Source organism: Odontesthes bonariensis, chromosome 17, assembly GCF_027942865.1.
Source record: "Odontesthes bonariensis isolate fOdoBon6 chromosome 17, fOdoBon6.hap1, whole genome shotgun sequence".
Taxonomy (NCBI): domain Eukaryota; kingdom Metazoa; phylum Chordata; class Actinopteri; order Atheriniformes; family Atherinopsidae; genus Odontesthes; species Odontesthes bonariensis.
In genome coordinates, this window is record NC_134522.1 from 36,594,306 (window position 1) to 36,610,754 (window position 16,449).

The 16,449-nt window shown below is 44.3% G+C and overlaps 1 protein-coding gene across 1 annotated transcript; it reads left to right on the plus strand.

Moving 5' to 3' along the window:
• The first annotated feature begins 9,778 nt into the window (after positions 1 to 9,778).
• foxa1 (forkhead box A1) lies at positions 9,779 to 16,166 on the plus strand. The gene is made up of 2 exons (XM_075447696.1): positions 9,779 to 10,077; positions 12,179 to 16,166. Exons 1-2 carry the CDS (start codon positions 10,012 to 10,014, stop codon positions 13,346 to 13,348), a joined length of 1,236 nt encoding a protein of 411 aa, XP_075303811.1. The 5' UTR covers positions 9,779 to 10,011; the 3' UTR covers positions 13,349 to 16,166.
• Positions 16,167 to 16,449: the final 283 nt, after the last annotated feature.

A 16,449-nucleotide genomic window follows, 5' to 3' on the forward strand; every position in this document is an offset into this window, starting at 1 on the left:
TCTTACAATGAGATCTTTAAGATATGATGGAGCTCGGTCATTAAGAATTCATATACATACAAATACATTCAAATCCCCTGCATGAAAGGTACTACCTCCAGTAGGGGTCCTTAGGGAAGACCCCCTTACCCTACCTGTGAGTCGCTTTGGATAAAAGCATCTGCCAAATCCATAAACATTAAACATTTACTTTACCGGGCATATGTCGAACCTGAAATGTGACAGTTCTCCCACCCACCTGTAGGCGACTTAAAGCAATACTATGTGACATTTCTACCTTAAAATAACAGCTTGAAAAAATTTGTGTGGCTAGAATGAGTTTTAATATTACGATTGGCCTGTCTCCTATTCCCTTCGGGGGTCTGAGTTGGAATAACTGCGCTATGTAACTTTGCTGGAGCGGCCCGGGAGCTGAGCGGAAGTACTTCGACTTGCTTTCTGGCACACCTACCGCAAAAACAAATAGACCCCTCTCACGCTCCCAGGTACATTTGATTACTCTTACCTTCTGACTCCTCGCCGGTTCGTCAACAAACGTGAAAGCGAAAGGGTGTTGTATTTACGTCAGTGTAACCGTACATTACCTCCAAGCCTGTAGGGGGAGCTCCATAGTGGGCTTTTTGAGAAGTTACATTGTATTGCTTTAACTTAGCAGTACTCCTAACATAAATTAGTAGGTTATTGTCTGTGCAGACGGTAAAATGTGGGGCATAAAACAAGTAATCCATGAATTTCTCACAGATAGCCGACTTGAGGGCGAGAAACTTTAACTTGCCTAAGCGGAGTCGATAATTCCTTTCGGCTTAGGTGAGAGTCCTCGAGCCATAGCCAATCACTCTGAGCTTCCCATTTTGTCTCTATTAAAGGTCCTTTATCTGAAGCGTCTGCATGAAGCACAGATAGGAGTTCAATATTGGGGAGAATGGGAGGTGTTCGCCGGCATATCGATCAGCTTACACAGGGCCTCCTGGGGCTTTTCAGTCATCAGTTTCATAGGTGTTTTGGATGGTAATTATGCCCCTTTTCCCTCTTTATCGATCAGGATTATTTTAAGATGGCTGATTTTTGGTTTTCTTGGGTTGTAAGAGCTCATAAATGGATTTTGGTATCCTCGAAAAGAAGCCATCAATTTTCCTCACATCACCGACAGTAGCAGGTGTTTCACTTTTATGGCATACACTGCCTTCTTTCTTTCTTTTCTTTTTTATATATAGCGCTAAATACAACAAATGTCATCTCAAGGCACTTAGATAATAAAGTCCAATTCAAGCCAATTGGAATTCAATTATTTGTAATCATAATTATTCATAAAATAATCCAATTCGTTCATATAGAGCCAATTCAAAAATAATTTCCTAGCTAAGGAAACCAACAGATTGCACTGAAACTTTTTTTTTTTTTTCCTCGGTCCAATCTCCCGTCCTGAGCGTGCCTGAGGCGACTGTGGAGAGAAACGACTCCCTTTTAACAGGAAGAAACCTCTGGCAGAACCAGACTCAGGAAGGGTGGCCATCCGCCTCGACCAGCTGGGGTTTGAGAAGACAGAAAGAGAGGGGGGGGGGGGGTTGGCGGCACTGTAACACCATTCAAAGGATATCTGTTGGAACAGGGAAACACGAGTTAATGACCACAATAATGTCTCTGGGAACCTCAAGTAAACCTGCAGTCTGAGAGCAAAGTGCTCTGTTAGGAAAATATCTTATAATGAGATCTTTAAGATATGATGGAGCTCGGTCATTAAGAGCTTTATATGTAAGGAGAAGAATCTTAAATTCTGTTCTGAATTTAACAGGGAGCCAATGAAGAGAAGCTAAAACTGGAGAAATATGATCTCTCCTGTTAGTTCTCATCAAAACTCTGGCTGCAGCATTTTGGATCAGCTGGAGGCTTTTCAGAGAATATGTGGGACAGCCCAATAATAAAGAATTACAGCAGTCTTGCCTTGAGGTCTTTTGGGTCAATGTGTATCCCTTTAGCTGAGACTAAGCGATCCACACATCTCACCTCTCGCTTCAACAAGTCACATTTGGTGGGGTGAAGTTTAACTCCATGACTCTGCAGGGCTCTTAAGACCTTTCTCAGTCCTTCCACATGGCCCTCAAATGTCCAAGTGTAACATAAAGTGTAATCTAAGTATGGAATATAACACTCATCTCAGAAGGGCACTAGCATTTCTTCCATACTGTGTTGAATTGAGGATGGTGCCTTGGTCAGCCAGAATGGGATTTGCACCCATTTGTACAGACCTGTATTCTGGGAAAGGGGTGACGGTCTGGGACTGTGCGCTGGTAAGACTAGAATAGAATAGAAAAATACTTTATTCAAAGTAGGAAGATGATAATCAATGCACAGTCAAAGAGACCTGTCTTTCTTTCATACACAGACTATGGGAGCAGAGTAAGGGGATGGCGACTTCAGAATTCATCCTCTCGCCAGAAGGTCCTAATTGTATTCCTTGACATCTTTATAGAGGGGTTTAGGAATGGCAGTAAATCTTTGGATTGGGGAATTGTCTCTGAGTGTTATTGTCATCTCCAAGCTCGGAATGCACCCCATGTCATTTTCTGCTCATGGAGATGATTCTTCCTTCAACATTTTTTTAAACAATCTTTTGCCTCAGTCAGGTGATTAACATCAACTGGAGGTTCCCATTCTTGAATCAATGTCTTGTCACTGTCCAGCTGTGCACCTGATAACTAATTTGTCTTCTGGGGGCTTGGTGCGTCAGTCTGTATGACTCCTAAGATTGGTTCGATGGTACCAAGAGTGGTTTTGTAGGTGAGGGTCACATCATATTTGTTATGATTGGCAATGGGGACTTGGACATGTGGGACTTTTGCATCACAGACTGCCAGAAAACTACTTCCAACATCTAGCTGATGCAGGGTGGGGTTGCTGTCATTTGGTTCAAAGAGCACCATTTGGTTGGGGATGTCTGCAGAGGGCACTTTGCATTTGTCTGATCTGGCCAGCTGGAATTACCACCTCATTTCGTCCGAATTTCAGCAGTCTTCATTTCCAATGATGAGTTTTTCCTGGATGAAACTAACCAGTTCTGTGAATTGGAAACTTGTGCTACAAAATAAAATGGACCCAGTTAATAATTCCCTTAATTCAACAGTTAATCTTCTAAAACTGGCTCAGTACCTAATAAAGAACCTCCTGATCCCTATACTCCCTACATAGATCGATGAGCAGTGCTGACCAACATGTCATTGGGGTCATCAGGTGGGAACCTCCTTTCATCAGTGTTTCGTCTAATTGGGCCCACAACACCTCCAGGAGGCTAGAGAGTGATCACTGGCGTCCCAGAGTCACTCCCCTAATGCCAGCCATCACTGCTCCTCACACCACAACAACCATCTTTTCTTCCACAACCACAAACTACACCAGCCTCTAACCAACTGCACACCAGTCACAGCGGGGTGGGGATACAAACCCTGGTTCGGGTAGGGGGTAATGAAAGTATAGAGGGTGCCAGAGGTGGAGGCAGGACGAGACACACTAGCAGATTCAGCAGGCAAACTTATCTAAACAGTCCTACAATCACTAAAACTGCCAGCAAAAACAAGGCCACACAGGCCAACTCACCTAAAATGGCCGCCTGGTTTCAAAAGGCTCACATGGGCCACACCCTCCACTGTTGAATGGCACACCCTGGATGTTCATTGCACTGCGGATTGCACTATGAATGGAAAGGTGAAAAACATCACAGGTGTGTTTTGAAAGGAAATCACATAAGGTCATGTGACCAGGACATAGATTGGCTGACCAATAGGGAAGGGGAGAGTGATGAGGGAATACCAAACAGCCTTTTGTTTTGCAAACACCCAACCAAGTGACACACAAACAAAACAATATTGTAAAGACCATAAAGCGAGCAAAAAAATATAAATAAAACACAAAATAAACATTGCTAAATGGTCTTGCCAATGGACACACCAAGAATTTTTTCCTATGGGATTAGCTCACTGGTGGACTATCTAAGTCCACCAGTGAGCTAATCCTAATATGCTAACATGTATGAAGATAACTTCATACATATTAGATTGTATTACTGGTGACACTGAGCTTTTCATAGCATAGTATATATAATTTAATTATTACAGTTTCACATGTAAGAAATTCACATTCATTCAAACTTAAAGTTTGATGACTGATGACTTAAAGTTTCACATGTATTCAAACTTAAACCAAGTAACTTGTCTGAAACCCGCTGATCTTTAAAATGGACATTAGTGAGGCTGTCCATGTGCACCTGATAAATCATTTGTCTTCTGGGGGCTTGGTGTGTCAGTCTGTATGACTCCTAAGATTGGTTTGATGGTACCCAGATTGGTTTTGTAGGTGTAGGTTTTGTATTATTTGTAATAATAAGACTCTTTCATTTGAGTTGTGGAAGTTGAAGCAGGAATACATGCAGGGCAGTGGCCTCTGAGGACCGGAGCTGAGGAATGCTGACATAAATGCATTATACCCCTGTGCATGTGCATGTGTATGTTCAACAGGTGCCAAATCAAAGTTCAAATGTGGAGAGTAATTTTGTGTGAGGCACCTGGCTAACATGACAATAAAGTAATCTTAGTCTAATCGTAAGATTCTGTACTGGCACCAAATAGATAAAACTTAATTAAACTGACAATTGAATTAAATAGTAATCATTAGTTCACTTGAACATTCATGTCATTATTGGAAAACTGAACCATTTTGAAGGTTTTTGAGTTACACAAAGAATTAACACTCTTGACGAAATGCATCAGGGTTTGGATCTGTCGCCATCTAGTGGCAGTAGTTGATATACATAATTTGAGCCCCCTATTGGATTGTGGGTAATGTTGTTTTCTTTTGAACTGCTGTAAAAGCACTCTGACCTGCCGCCAAAGGAGGACAATGAAATCTTATGTAAGGACCACTTGGTGTCCTCTTTCCTAATCATGTTCCTGCCAGCTGTCAAAACCAGCATCTATTTGCAGGTGTTGGATTCATAAAATTGGACCAAAAGTGGAGCTGCTCCACACTGTTCATAGAACAACACTCGCTGTATCACTGCTCCATTCTGGTTGTTTGAAATCCGTGACAAATAATGTCATTCCATTTTCCACCTGGTACACGAAGACAGGACGGGGTTGTAGTGTCTAGTTGGCTGACAGCATTTATATAACAAAGAATATAACCTAGAAATGTCCTATTTACAGTTCGTGTTGAATAATAACTTGTTATTTCCAACTGTAAGTAAACACAGAACTCTGTCATTTCCTCTGACACAGTGTGAACATTGTTCAAATAACATATGGAGCTGTGGTGTAATTCAGTCAGCTCAGTCACTTCATACTGTTAAAAGAAGCTATGACAAGAATATTTACCTGAAGGATGCATGAACAGAAACAGAAAAACAGAAAATAGATCAAAGCGATAATATTACGCAGTAAATATGAAGGCCGAACTGTGCTGGGTGATGAGAGAGGTTTCTTTTGGTGTTCATGTAAAGCATCCACAACATGCCACCAACAGAGACAGCTGACAAAGCAGATGGAAGATAGACTCGTTTGCTTCATGCATGTGTCACAGAAGCTCATCAGCACAAAGTCAACAGCTGACTGAAGCCACAAGGAATAATAAGTAAGAATAATAAGTAAGAATAACGTCCCAAAGAGAAACAAAGCAGCGCAGTCATTCATATGTGTGTGTGTGTGTGTGTGAGTGTGTGTGTGTGTGTGTGAGTGTGTGTGTGTGTGAGAGTGTGTGTGTGTATGTGTGTGTGTGTGTGTATGTATGTGTGTGTGTGTGTGTGTGTGTGTGTGTCTGTGTGCGTGTGTGTGTGCGTATGTGAGAGAGAGATGGTTGGACCGATGTAGCAGAGTTAAAAAGTTCAATGCAGAAACAAAGCCATTAATGTGACTTTAATAACAGGGTTTACAGGACACATACGCAGGTAAATATTTCCCAGCTTCCCTGACTTTAAAGAACAGTGAAGCGAGTTCATCTGAAGGTCAAACAGCCGAAGAGTAGCTCCCATGAACTTAATGTGACCTCTGACGTCAAGTTTCACCTGAACCTGAACTGACTACACACACACACACGCACTCTCTCACACACACACACACACACACACACACACACACACACACACACACACACACACACACACACACACACACACACTTTATTTTCTGTCTTTCTAACCTTACCCTAACCATCCCAGCTGAATGCCTTTTAGGCTACCTTTACAAGGAAACAATATGTAACCAAAACGCAAAAGTGGCATTTCGTTTTCACTTTTAAATCTGCATTTAGACGAGCGTTTTAGGGTGAAAATCTGCGTCCATACGGAAACGCAAAAGTGTGTGACGTTTCATATTTATCGATGCAGTAAACACGCCAGATGGCGAGGTGGCAACACTACCAAGATGCTTGTCACGTCATTTCTATGTGACGAGAAACGCAGTTTTGCGTTTTTCATCCTTTACACGGTGGCGCGACAGTGGAGCGTTTTCAAGAATTCCACTCTGGAGGACGGTTTCACTTTTTTGCGTTTTCATGCCCCCAAAATGCCGTTACCATCTAAACAATATAGTGCATCCGCAAAAAGGTTTTGGGTTTTTAACCCGTTTTCGTTTCCGTGTAAAGTGCCCCTAAACCTAACCCTGAACATAAAACCATGCTCTAAACTTTTTGGACCTTGTACATGTAGAGCAACACATACACAGTATCTGGTGTTGGAGCCTGGTAGTCAGTGAGCAGGCCTTAGACCTGGGACAGGTGAGTCAGCCTCTGTGGTAACATGATAATTACCACTTCCATATGACAGCTGCAGGATTTACAGTGCTGTGAGTCACACTGAAAGCCTGAACTTCCTTTGCTCGGGACCAGGACCCACCTCCACAATGCACAGTGATGTCACCGCTGCAGGTGGAAACACAACTTTAAAATGGGTCACATGATTCATTGACAGTTCAGACCAGACTAGCTTTGTTCAGGAAGTCCTCCAATAGGGTGACTGATCAAACTGTTCCAGCCAGTCCAAGTGGGTCCAGAACTCTGCAGTGAGGCCCATGTTGGCCACATCCAGATCATTGTGAAAGGGGGAGTCCTATGGGAGCCCAGCAGGAGCAAGCAGCTGGGCTGGGACAGGGCAGACACATGATGACACAGCCCTGTCACAGTCTGAATGTGACCCTTCTGATCTGAGCATGCTGCTGCTAACTTTGCCACAGAAAGAGCTTCCCTTTTATGTTCTGGCTGCTGACAGAACCAGGAACACAGTCTTTCTGCAGCTGTGTCTCTGGACCCAAACCTGGAGAATGACATCCCAACACATTCCAAGCCCATTCTTAGTCCAACTGCCTTAGACCAGGGGTGTAAAACTGATCCGTCAAAGGGCCGGTGCTGCTGCAGGTTTCTGTTCCAACCCTGCAGCAGCACCGCTGACTGGTTTCATTCAATCAACTGAACTGTAACCAGTTCAGTTGATTGAATGATTAGACTGTCCAAGAGGCCCACAACCTTACAGAGCAGACTACATTTCCTCAGTGAGTCAAAGTCTAATGTTGGTCTCAGGTTTAAAAGATGCAGGATTGTTGAGTGAGGCTCTGATCCTGGGCAGAAATGTCTTTAGCTTTGCAATTAGGACATTGACCTGGTTCTGGTTCTGGTATCCTGAAAATCCTCCAAAGCCAGGACTAAACTGTGACAAAGTTTTGATTTTTTTTTAATGGTCCTGCTTCTTTTTTATCTTTAAGAGCTGCTTCATCTGCTTCCATGTCAGCTGAGATACTTCCAACAGAGACAGGCCCTCACTGCTGTTTTTAACGCTGGTTTAAAAACACCGCGTGGGACCAGTTTTCTGTCATTAATTTTCTATGTTCTCTTTTATTCAAAACTTTTATAGTTCCTCAATGATTCAATTTAATCTAATTTATTTTTAATCTTATTTTGATATTCTATCTGACTTTTATCTGCATCTGAATTCCTGCTCTTCAGAACATGTTTATTGTGCAGCGTTGGCCGGCTGTTTTCAGAAGGCTTCAGGAAGAAAGCGGTCGCTAGCTTTCATGTTGTGCAGCATGTCAGACAAATGAGATCTGAGTCTGAAGCCATCCTGTAGAACTGGACTGGAGCTCTCTTTCCAAAGAAGTCAACTCTGATCTGAAGTGTGTGTGTGTGTGTGTGTGTGTGTGTGTTTGTGTGTGTCTGCTAATTTGAAGAGCTGCTAAATTGGACAGGTTCTAGTGGACCCACCAGACCAACAGCTGTTCTGACAAAAGCTGAAGACCTGAAGTCCTTCCTCCCTGCTTCTGTCCTCCTCCTCATCCCCCCCGCCTTTGTCTCTTCTCTCTGTATTGGTGTAAGTGTCCTGTGAGCCAGCAGCTCATCCAGTTAATCCACTCAGATCCTGGTGAACAGTGGGCCGTTGTTCTACTCTGTTACTTGCTTATTAACAGCTTTACATCTTCAGACTGCAGTCATTTAGCCAGAGGAAAATCTGAAAGATGACCCAGAAGCAGCAAAGAAACTGTTCAGAGGAATAGATTCAAAGCGTTTCCATCCCAATGTTTTTTTTTTTCATTTTTAAAGTTTTGGATTTGGGCCTCACAACATGAGATAAATAAATTAATAAATGTGAATAAATGTCAACAGTTTCAGGGCTGAGTGGACAGCACCAGGACACAGCAGATAGATATCCAACACTTCCACTGGTGGCTGATTGGCCAAATATCTGCTGATGCTGCTGGCTGATTCATGTATCTGTGCATGTCACCACTAAAAGAAAAATGAATGATAATAACAAGAAGAAGAAGAATGCAGCAGCGCTCGTATCTGCAGCTCCTCTGGCAGTTTTTCTGTCCATAGGAGCAGATATCCGTCAGAGATCCACCCTGTGAGCTCATCTGTCTGTTTGTTCTTCTCCCTGCTCATAAAAGAGTCTGTCAGACCTGCATTTATTCACTTCTGTGTTCAGAACTGATGAACCCGGAAGAATTCATGCTGAAAGGAAGAAACAGACCTGGGTGCAGTGATTGGGATTCATTACAAAGGGGGCCACCACCGCTCATTTCAGCATGCTGAGCAGGGGACTGGTGGAAGCTGGAGGGAAGCTGGAGGGAAGCTGGAGGCTGTGTGTCGTATTTCAGCACATATTAATGTAGTTTATGCTTCAGATCTGTCTTTTTAGAGGGAACTGAGTAAATCTACAATATAGATGTTTTTGATATTTCTCACATTGATGGCAATAATAAAGAGAATTTTACTAAGTTTTAGTTAGTTTAGAAGTTGAATTTGTCCAAGCCTGTGATAGTGAACTATAGACATATTCTGTAATAAAATCTTTCTGGTTCTGACTTGAGAAAGTTCACATTCTGTGGTTGACCTTGCTTTGAGCTGTAGTTCATTTGGCTCTGCTTTGAACTGATGAAGAACTGTAAAATGTTCTGATCAACACGGGGTAACTGACCTGTTTCATTGATAAAAGAATTCAAATGAATTTCTCTGTTTAGAAGTTTAGTTCCCGTCGTGGCATAAATTCATGGAATGGAATAAAGCTGATCCATCAGCAGCTTCACACCATCAGTTTACTGCTCAGGGGATTCTGTGCTCCGGCCTTTCTCTCACTGCTTTGCTGTGAAAACATGGAACACATTTAGGCAGGCTGGATATTTAGGCGCTGGATATTTAGGCGGGCTGGATATTTAGGCAGGCTGGATATTTAGGCGCGCGGGACCCAAACTTCCCTGGAATGATGAGCTGAGAGGTGGAGGCTCAGTGAAGGAATGAGAAGAGATGGGAGCTGCGGAGGGCTGGACCTTCAGGAGGAGGAGGATCACATCAGTCCGCAGGTCACCATCACCTCCTCCTCCTCTTCCTCACTCTCCGCTTTTCTCCGCTCATACCGGCTGAGCTCGGAGCGCTTCTGCCGACACCAGGACGCAAATTCACGGACCGGGACAAGACCAGGCGTCCAGCTGAACCAGAGGGCGACCCCCAGGATCCGTGTTCCGGCTGCGGGCCCCCGTCATGCTGGGCACGGTGAAGATGGAAGGACATGAAGCTCCGGACTGGAGCGGATACTACAGCGAGGAGGTCGGTCACTGCGCCCGCTTTATACAGGCTGGAGGGTTAGCCCGGTTCAGATGCGCGACACATTTCAGCAAATGACCGGAAATTAGTTTCCAGCTAAAGCAGATCCAGTTCAGACCAGTTCTGTTTATTTCGATGTTCTCTGGAAAAACTATAAATAATTAAGCTCAACGAAACATGCCAGCAGACAGAGAGTCGAATGAAAAGTTAATGTTTCCTTCCTCGGAATTATTCTGGGAAAATAGCTTTTGATTAAAAAAGTCAAACTGGAGGGAAAATCTGATGGAAAAAAAAACAACGAAAACTTTCATCTGATCTGATCAGAAATTTCATTTCTTTTAAAAACGACAGTTCTATTTGTGGACAGTTACAAAAAGAACAAAAAAAAGAATTAAAGAGAACAAAAATAATTAACAAAAATAACAAAAAATATTATAAAAAGAGAACAAAAAATAACAAAAAATAACAAAAAATAACAAAAAATAACAAAAAGAGAACAAAAAGATAAAACAATAATTAACACAAATAATAAAAATATTATAAAAAGAGAACAAAAAATAACAAAAAGAGAACAAAAAGATAAAAAATAATGAACAAAAATAATAAGAATATTATAAAAAGAGAACAAAAAACCCCTAAAGAGAACAAAAAACCCTAAAGAGAACAAAAAAAGAACAGAAAGAGAGCAGAAAGGGAACAGGCCGTTCCGGCTGCGGGACATGTTCACACTTTAGATTCATGTCCACATCATATCCATCAAACACAGAAAAATTCTGCTGAAACGGGACAACAAAATAATCAACTCTGAGTTCAACTGATTTTGGATTTTTTTAAATTCTGAAATGGACCTTCTGACTGCGCGCGGCCTTTTCGGCACATTCTTTGAGCTCCACCGTCAGAGACATTTCTCATGAAGCAGAGACGCACCAGCTGATCTTTTATCAAATAGAAAAGTACTCAGCAAAGATCTGTGGCTCATTTCTCTGAATCCAATCAAATAATGACACCAGAACCGCTGCTGGACGCGGTCACTGACCCAGATGATTCTGGCCTGTTTCCTTCTGTCTGAATGAAACAAAGGGACCAACTCCGGCTGTCTCTCACGTGCATCTTTATCATTAAACTAAAAATACATTTCTCCATAAAAATCACGGTGGGATGAGTTTATCTGAAATATCTGAGACACACCTGAACATTTGAAACGTATCTCAGCAGAATGAAGCTGGAGCTTTAATCAGTCTAACTGAGGTCTGAGCTCCGCGGCGCGAGCTCCTGTCATCAAACTGATTTCACACACAGAGCCGCTGCATCCGGTTTAAATGAAAACAGTTCATCACTATCATCATTATTATTATTATTATTATTAATATCACCGTTATTAACATGACCATTATTATTATTGATAATAATATTACTGTGATTGTTATTATCATTAATAATATTATCATTATTAATATTAATAATAACAATATTACTGTTATTATTGTTATTGTTATGAGTTTTAATGTGACTGTGACAATATTACCGTTATTAATATGACCATTCTTATTATTGATAATAATATTACTGTGATTGTTATTATTATTGTTATTAGTGTTAATATTACTGTGGTGATTATTATTATTATTAATATCAATAATAACAATATTACTGTTATTACTATTATTAGAGTTAATATTACTGTGGTTATTATCATTAATAATAATAACAATATTACTGTGATTATTGTTATTAAATGTTTGTTATTATTTCAATGATTATTTTTGTTATTAATATTATTGTTATTGTTGTTATTATTGGTCTAATAATTGATTAACAATTATAATACACAGAAAAAAGATGATTTTGTTATTCCGCCTGAAAAGTGATTTATTCATTTATTGATCTACTAACTCAGTAGCCCGGCTGGGTCCGGGTTAAGAGAGCCCGGGTCTGATATTAGTGGCTGATAACTGGTTCTAACTGGTTCTGGGATCCGTTCTGACCTTTAAACGCGTGTTTAAATGTGGTGAAAGTGGGTCTGGTTGACTCCAACAGATGGGGGGTCCTTTAGAAGGTTCTGCTCGGGTCCACCTGGCTCTAACTGACTCTGGTCCCTCTGCAGGTCTACTCTCCGATGGCAGCCGGCGGGATGGGTTCTGGGCTCGGGATGGGCTCCATGTCGGGCTACATGTCCAGCAGCGGAACCACGGCGGGCTCCTTCAACATGTCATACAGCGGGACCGGCCTGAGTCCTTCGCCGGTGGGGGGCATGGGGGGCTCCGCTCCGCCGGCCATGTCGGGTCTGGGCGGGGGCGTGGCCTCCATGGGGGGGGCGCTGAGTCCTTCCAGTATGAGCTCGGTGTCGGCCCAGCAGGCCTCCATGGGCCTGAACCCGTACGGCGGCATGAGTCCCACCATGAGCCCCGGCATGGTGTACGGCAGCGGCGGGCTGAACCGAGCGCGCGACAACAAGGCGTTCAGGCGCAGCTACCCGCACGCGAAGCCCCCCTACTCCTACATCTCGCTCATCACCATGGCGATCCAGCAGGCCCCCAGCAAGATGCTGACGCTGAGCGAGATCTACCAGTGGATCATGGACCTGTTCCCGTACTACCGGCAGAACCAGCAGCGCTGGCAGAACTCCATCCGGCACTCGCTGTCCTTCAACGACTGCTTCGTCAAGGTGTCCCGCTCCCCGGACAAGCCGGGGAAGGGGTCCTACTGGACCCTGCATCCGGACTCTGGGAACATGTTTGAAAACGGCTGCTACCTGCGCCGCCAGAAGAGGTTCAAGTGCGAGAAGAAGATGTCAGGGAAGCCCGAGGGCAGGAAGGAGCAGGGGGGGGCCCAGGGGGGGGGGCAGGGGGCATCTCCTGCTGGAGACCCCCTCAAACCCGTTGGACTCCTGGACTCATCTGCACCCTCCTCCAGCCAGGGCGCCTCGCCCCCCGGCCTGGATCTGAGGGGAGGTGTTGGCGGGGTGTCAGACCTGAAGGGGTCCGGCCCCCAGCTCCTGTCTTCTCTGTCACTGCCCCCCCACCCCATGGCCCATGAGTCCACGCTGCACATCAAAGGAGACCCCCACTACTCCTTCAACCACCCGTTCTCCATCAACAACCTGATGTCGTCCTCAGAGCAGCACAAACTGGACCTGAAGGCCTACGAGGCCCTGCAGTACTCCTCGTACAACGCTGGGGGGGCCTCCGGTCTGGGAGGGAGAGGCATGGAGCCCCTGGAGGCCTCGTACTACCAGGGGATGTATCCCCGGCCCCTCCTGAACAGCTCCTCATAGCTGCTGCATGCACTGTGGACCGGGCCTGTGCATGCAGCTGTGCTGGACCTCCAGTCTGACTGGATGATGCTGCACCAGAAGGTTCTGGAGGGTTCTGGAGCAGCAGAACTGTGACCGAACCAGGGGGACCCAAATGAACCCTGAGCCCAGCTCTTTGGTGGGCTTCCACACACTGATTCACACTTTCTTTTCTCACCCTAACCCATCAGAACACTGATGCAGAACCACAGACATGAGAGCCGGGTCAGAATCTGGGTCAGAATCTGTCAGCTCAGGATCTTCATGAAAACTGTTGATGTGGATTTTATTCTGATTCCAGTCAGTTCTGAGTTCTTTGTGTTCTGGACCTGAGAGGCTGCAGGTTTTAAACTCTGAGCAGGAAACAGGTGTGATCCTTAGTGAGGAGGCCGATCAGCTGCTGGTTTGGGTTTGGTTCTGGTTCTGAGGTTTATACAGGCACAGAATCCACTAGTTCTGCAGAAGCAGTGCACAGTAACCTGATCACAGTGTGACAGGTCCCCGTCTGTCTGGGAAGAGCTGGCATCAGCGTGCACGCTCGCACTGAGCGTGCACGCTGATGCTTATTTTCTCTGACCGAGCAGCTGGTGTGGAACCATCAGCCTCAGCGCAGACACGCGCAGGTTCCACAGGTTCCACAGGTTCCACAGGTTCCACAGATAAAAAAGATGATGACTCTGTCAGTGGAGGCTCAGGATCAGACGCTGACATGCAGATTCAGATGCTGATGTGATATTTACATCTGAGAACAGAAACTAAAAGAACCAGACGAGGCCCGGCTGCCCACAACATCACTTCATTTGCTCCACTGCCAGCATGTGAGAGTGCACATGCCTGTGCTGCAGAAGGTCTGACCCCCCCCAAAGGTTCAGCCGGTGAGAGTGTGTGAACAGTGAAGCTTCTGTTTGGGTGGAGGTGAGCTGATCTCCAGCCCACATCTCCAGCACGTGTTAAAACGTCTGGACCAAGTCGACCTGATGGTGTGTGAGTCCAGAATGGGATGATTTCTCAGATTTCACAGTCAGCCCTGTTAAAAAGGACTTTGATCAGATCTGATATCTGGATTTATTTCTGTAGCTTTTGGAGGAGCACTGAGGAACCCCCCCCACTGGGTTTAGATTGTGAAGTGAGAATTTTCTGTTCGGGGTGTCTCAATGAGTAAAAGGTCAGAGGTCTGATGATCACGACGGCGCGGTTGTCACGGCAACGTTTACAGAAATGGCCGCAGATTAATGACCAGAATCCATTTTTCTGATCAGAGCATGATGAGGATTTATTTCTCCCACGACCTCTTCTGCTTCTCTCATGACCTCCCGAGGGGTCACGACCCTCATTTTGAGAAACGCTGCATAGATTCAAAGGCTTTTTATCTAAAGGGTCAGTCCACCTAAATAAGTCCAGTGCTGGCTGTCCTGCCTCACTTAGTCTGGGCTTCAGATGCCTCTCCCACCGTCTCATCTGGCCTGAGCCCTCAGTCAGGAAGCACTGATCACCGATCACTGATTACTGATCACTGATCACCGATCACCGATCACTGATCACCGATCACCGATCACCGATCACTGATTACTGATTACTGATCACTGATCAGTAATCAGTGATGCTGTATCTCAAAGGGAATATTCAGAGCCCAAAATGTTCCTGTGGCTGTTTTACTCCACCAGGTGATTATAGCTGGTGTGTGGCGGCACTCAGCGTGAGGACGAGCGCACCTCTGCTACACTTCCACAAAGTCCTGGAAACGATTCTACATCCGTTTATTTACACCAAAGAATAAGAGTCCACTGTAAATATTTGCTAAAGTTCCTAAAGTTACCAGGTCAACGGACAGCTGTAGAATAAATGTACGGCACCACCTGATGAATTAAATATAATCAAAGTGAGTAGATTGGAAATATCCAAAGTGGAGATGCCTCACATGTCCATGGCTTTTATTTGATGGAAGAGTGGACAGCTGACAGGGAGAAGGGAAGCAAAGCGTGTCGCCTGTTCATGTTCTGCTCAAAGAGAAAATACCAGTGTTCCCCAGTTCTGTAGCATCTCACACTGCAGAGCAGAGACAGCATCCAGCACATCCCTGACCTGTCCTTCAGGGAAATGATGCTCCCACACCAGGAACAAAGGCCGCCTCTGGCCGTTATCTAAAGAGGATTCTGTGTTCCTGATGAGTTCCACACTGTTGTTCTTTAGCAGGATTCAGATTCAGTAAGTAGCAGCCACACAGCCGTGAGCCTATGCTGCCTAATAACACCGGGAACTGTTACACTCACTCAGACATGCAGCTTCAGCTTCATCAGACCTGTTTGGGACTCTGAGCCCGTTTTCCTCTGCGGATCAGACCTCTTAAAGAACCATCTCTTAGGGATGGCCTGATGTGGGCCGTACTCTGAGGGCCATCAGCTGATGCCTGGATGCTGCATCTCTGACCCAGAAACCATCCTGGTTCCCTTCAGACAGCAACCTGCTCTGTCAGGTAAAAGATAAGCGCAGCCACAAATCTTTTTTTATTTCCAAACAGCAAAACCAGCAGCTTCAGGCAGAGATCCACAGATTGGTTATCTGCACAGACCCACCAAGAACTCCTCTAACTCTGAGTCCATGTTCTTTAAAATCTTTGTTTGGTGACTCAGTGTAAAACAGCAAAAACACCCCCCCTCCATCACTTTTATTGATTATTGATTATTACCAGGTGCATGAATGCAGTGTTTTCTTTAAGAGGTGAAGCCCCCCCCCTGTATATGTTCTTTGTTGGCTTTGACTCTGATGCATGTTCTTAACTTATTCTGTCATTTCCAAATAAAACAATTCTGATCAGAATGATTTTTCTTTGTTCAGTTTATTTCATTTGATTCAAGATTTTGAAGATTTTAAGAAGACTGATATGAGGTTATTTTTCATTTTTCTGGAACAGAGCATTTGACTCCTTTCTGCTCTCAGAAACATCTTTCTGCTCTTTCAGATGGATAAATACATTTTTACCATGTAGAAATATAGAAATCCATAAACAGTCAGTCTGTGTCAGATGATGTTGTAGAAAACATTCAAGATCATTTTGGTAGCACGAAGCAACACACACACACACA

Bases quoted from the DNA above. Each gene is read 5' to 3' on its own strand.
- foxa1 (XM_075447696.1), top strand. From the start codon at position 10,012: ATGCTGGGCACGGTGAAGATGGAAGGACATGAAGCTCCGGACTGGAGC. The intron at 10,078-12,178 runs GTCGGTCACTGC...GTCCCTCTGCAG, and splicing joins GCGGATACTACAGCGAGGAG to GTCTACTCTCCGATGGCAGC.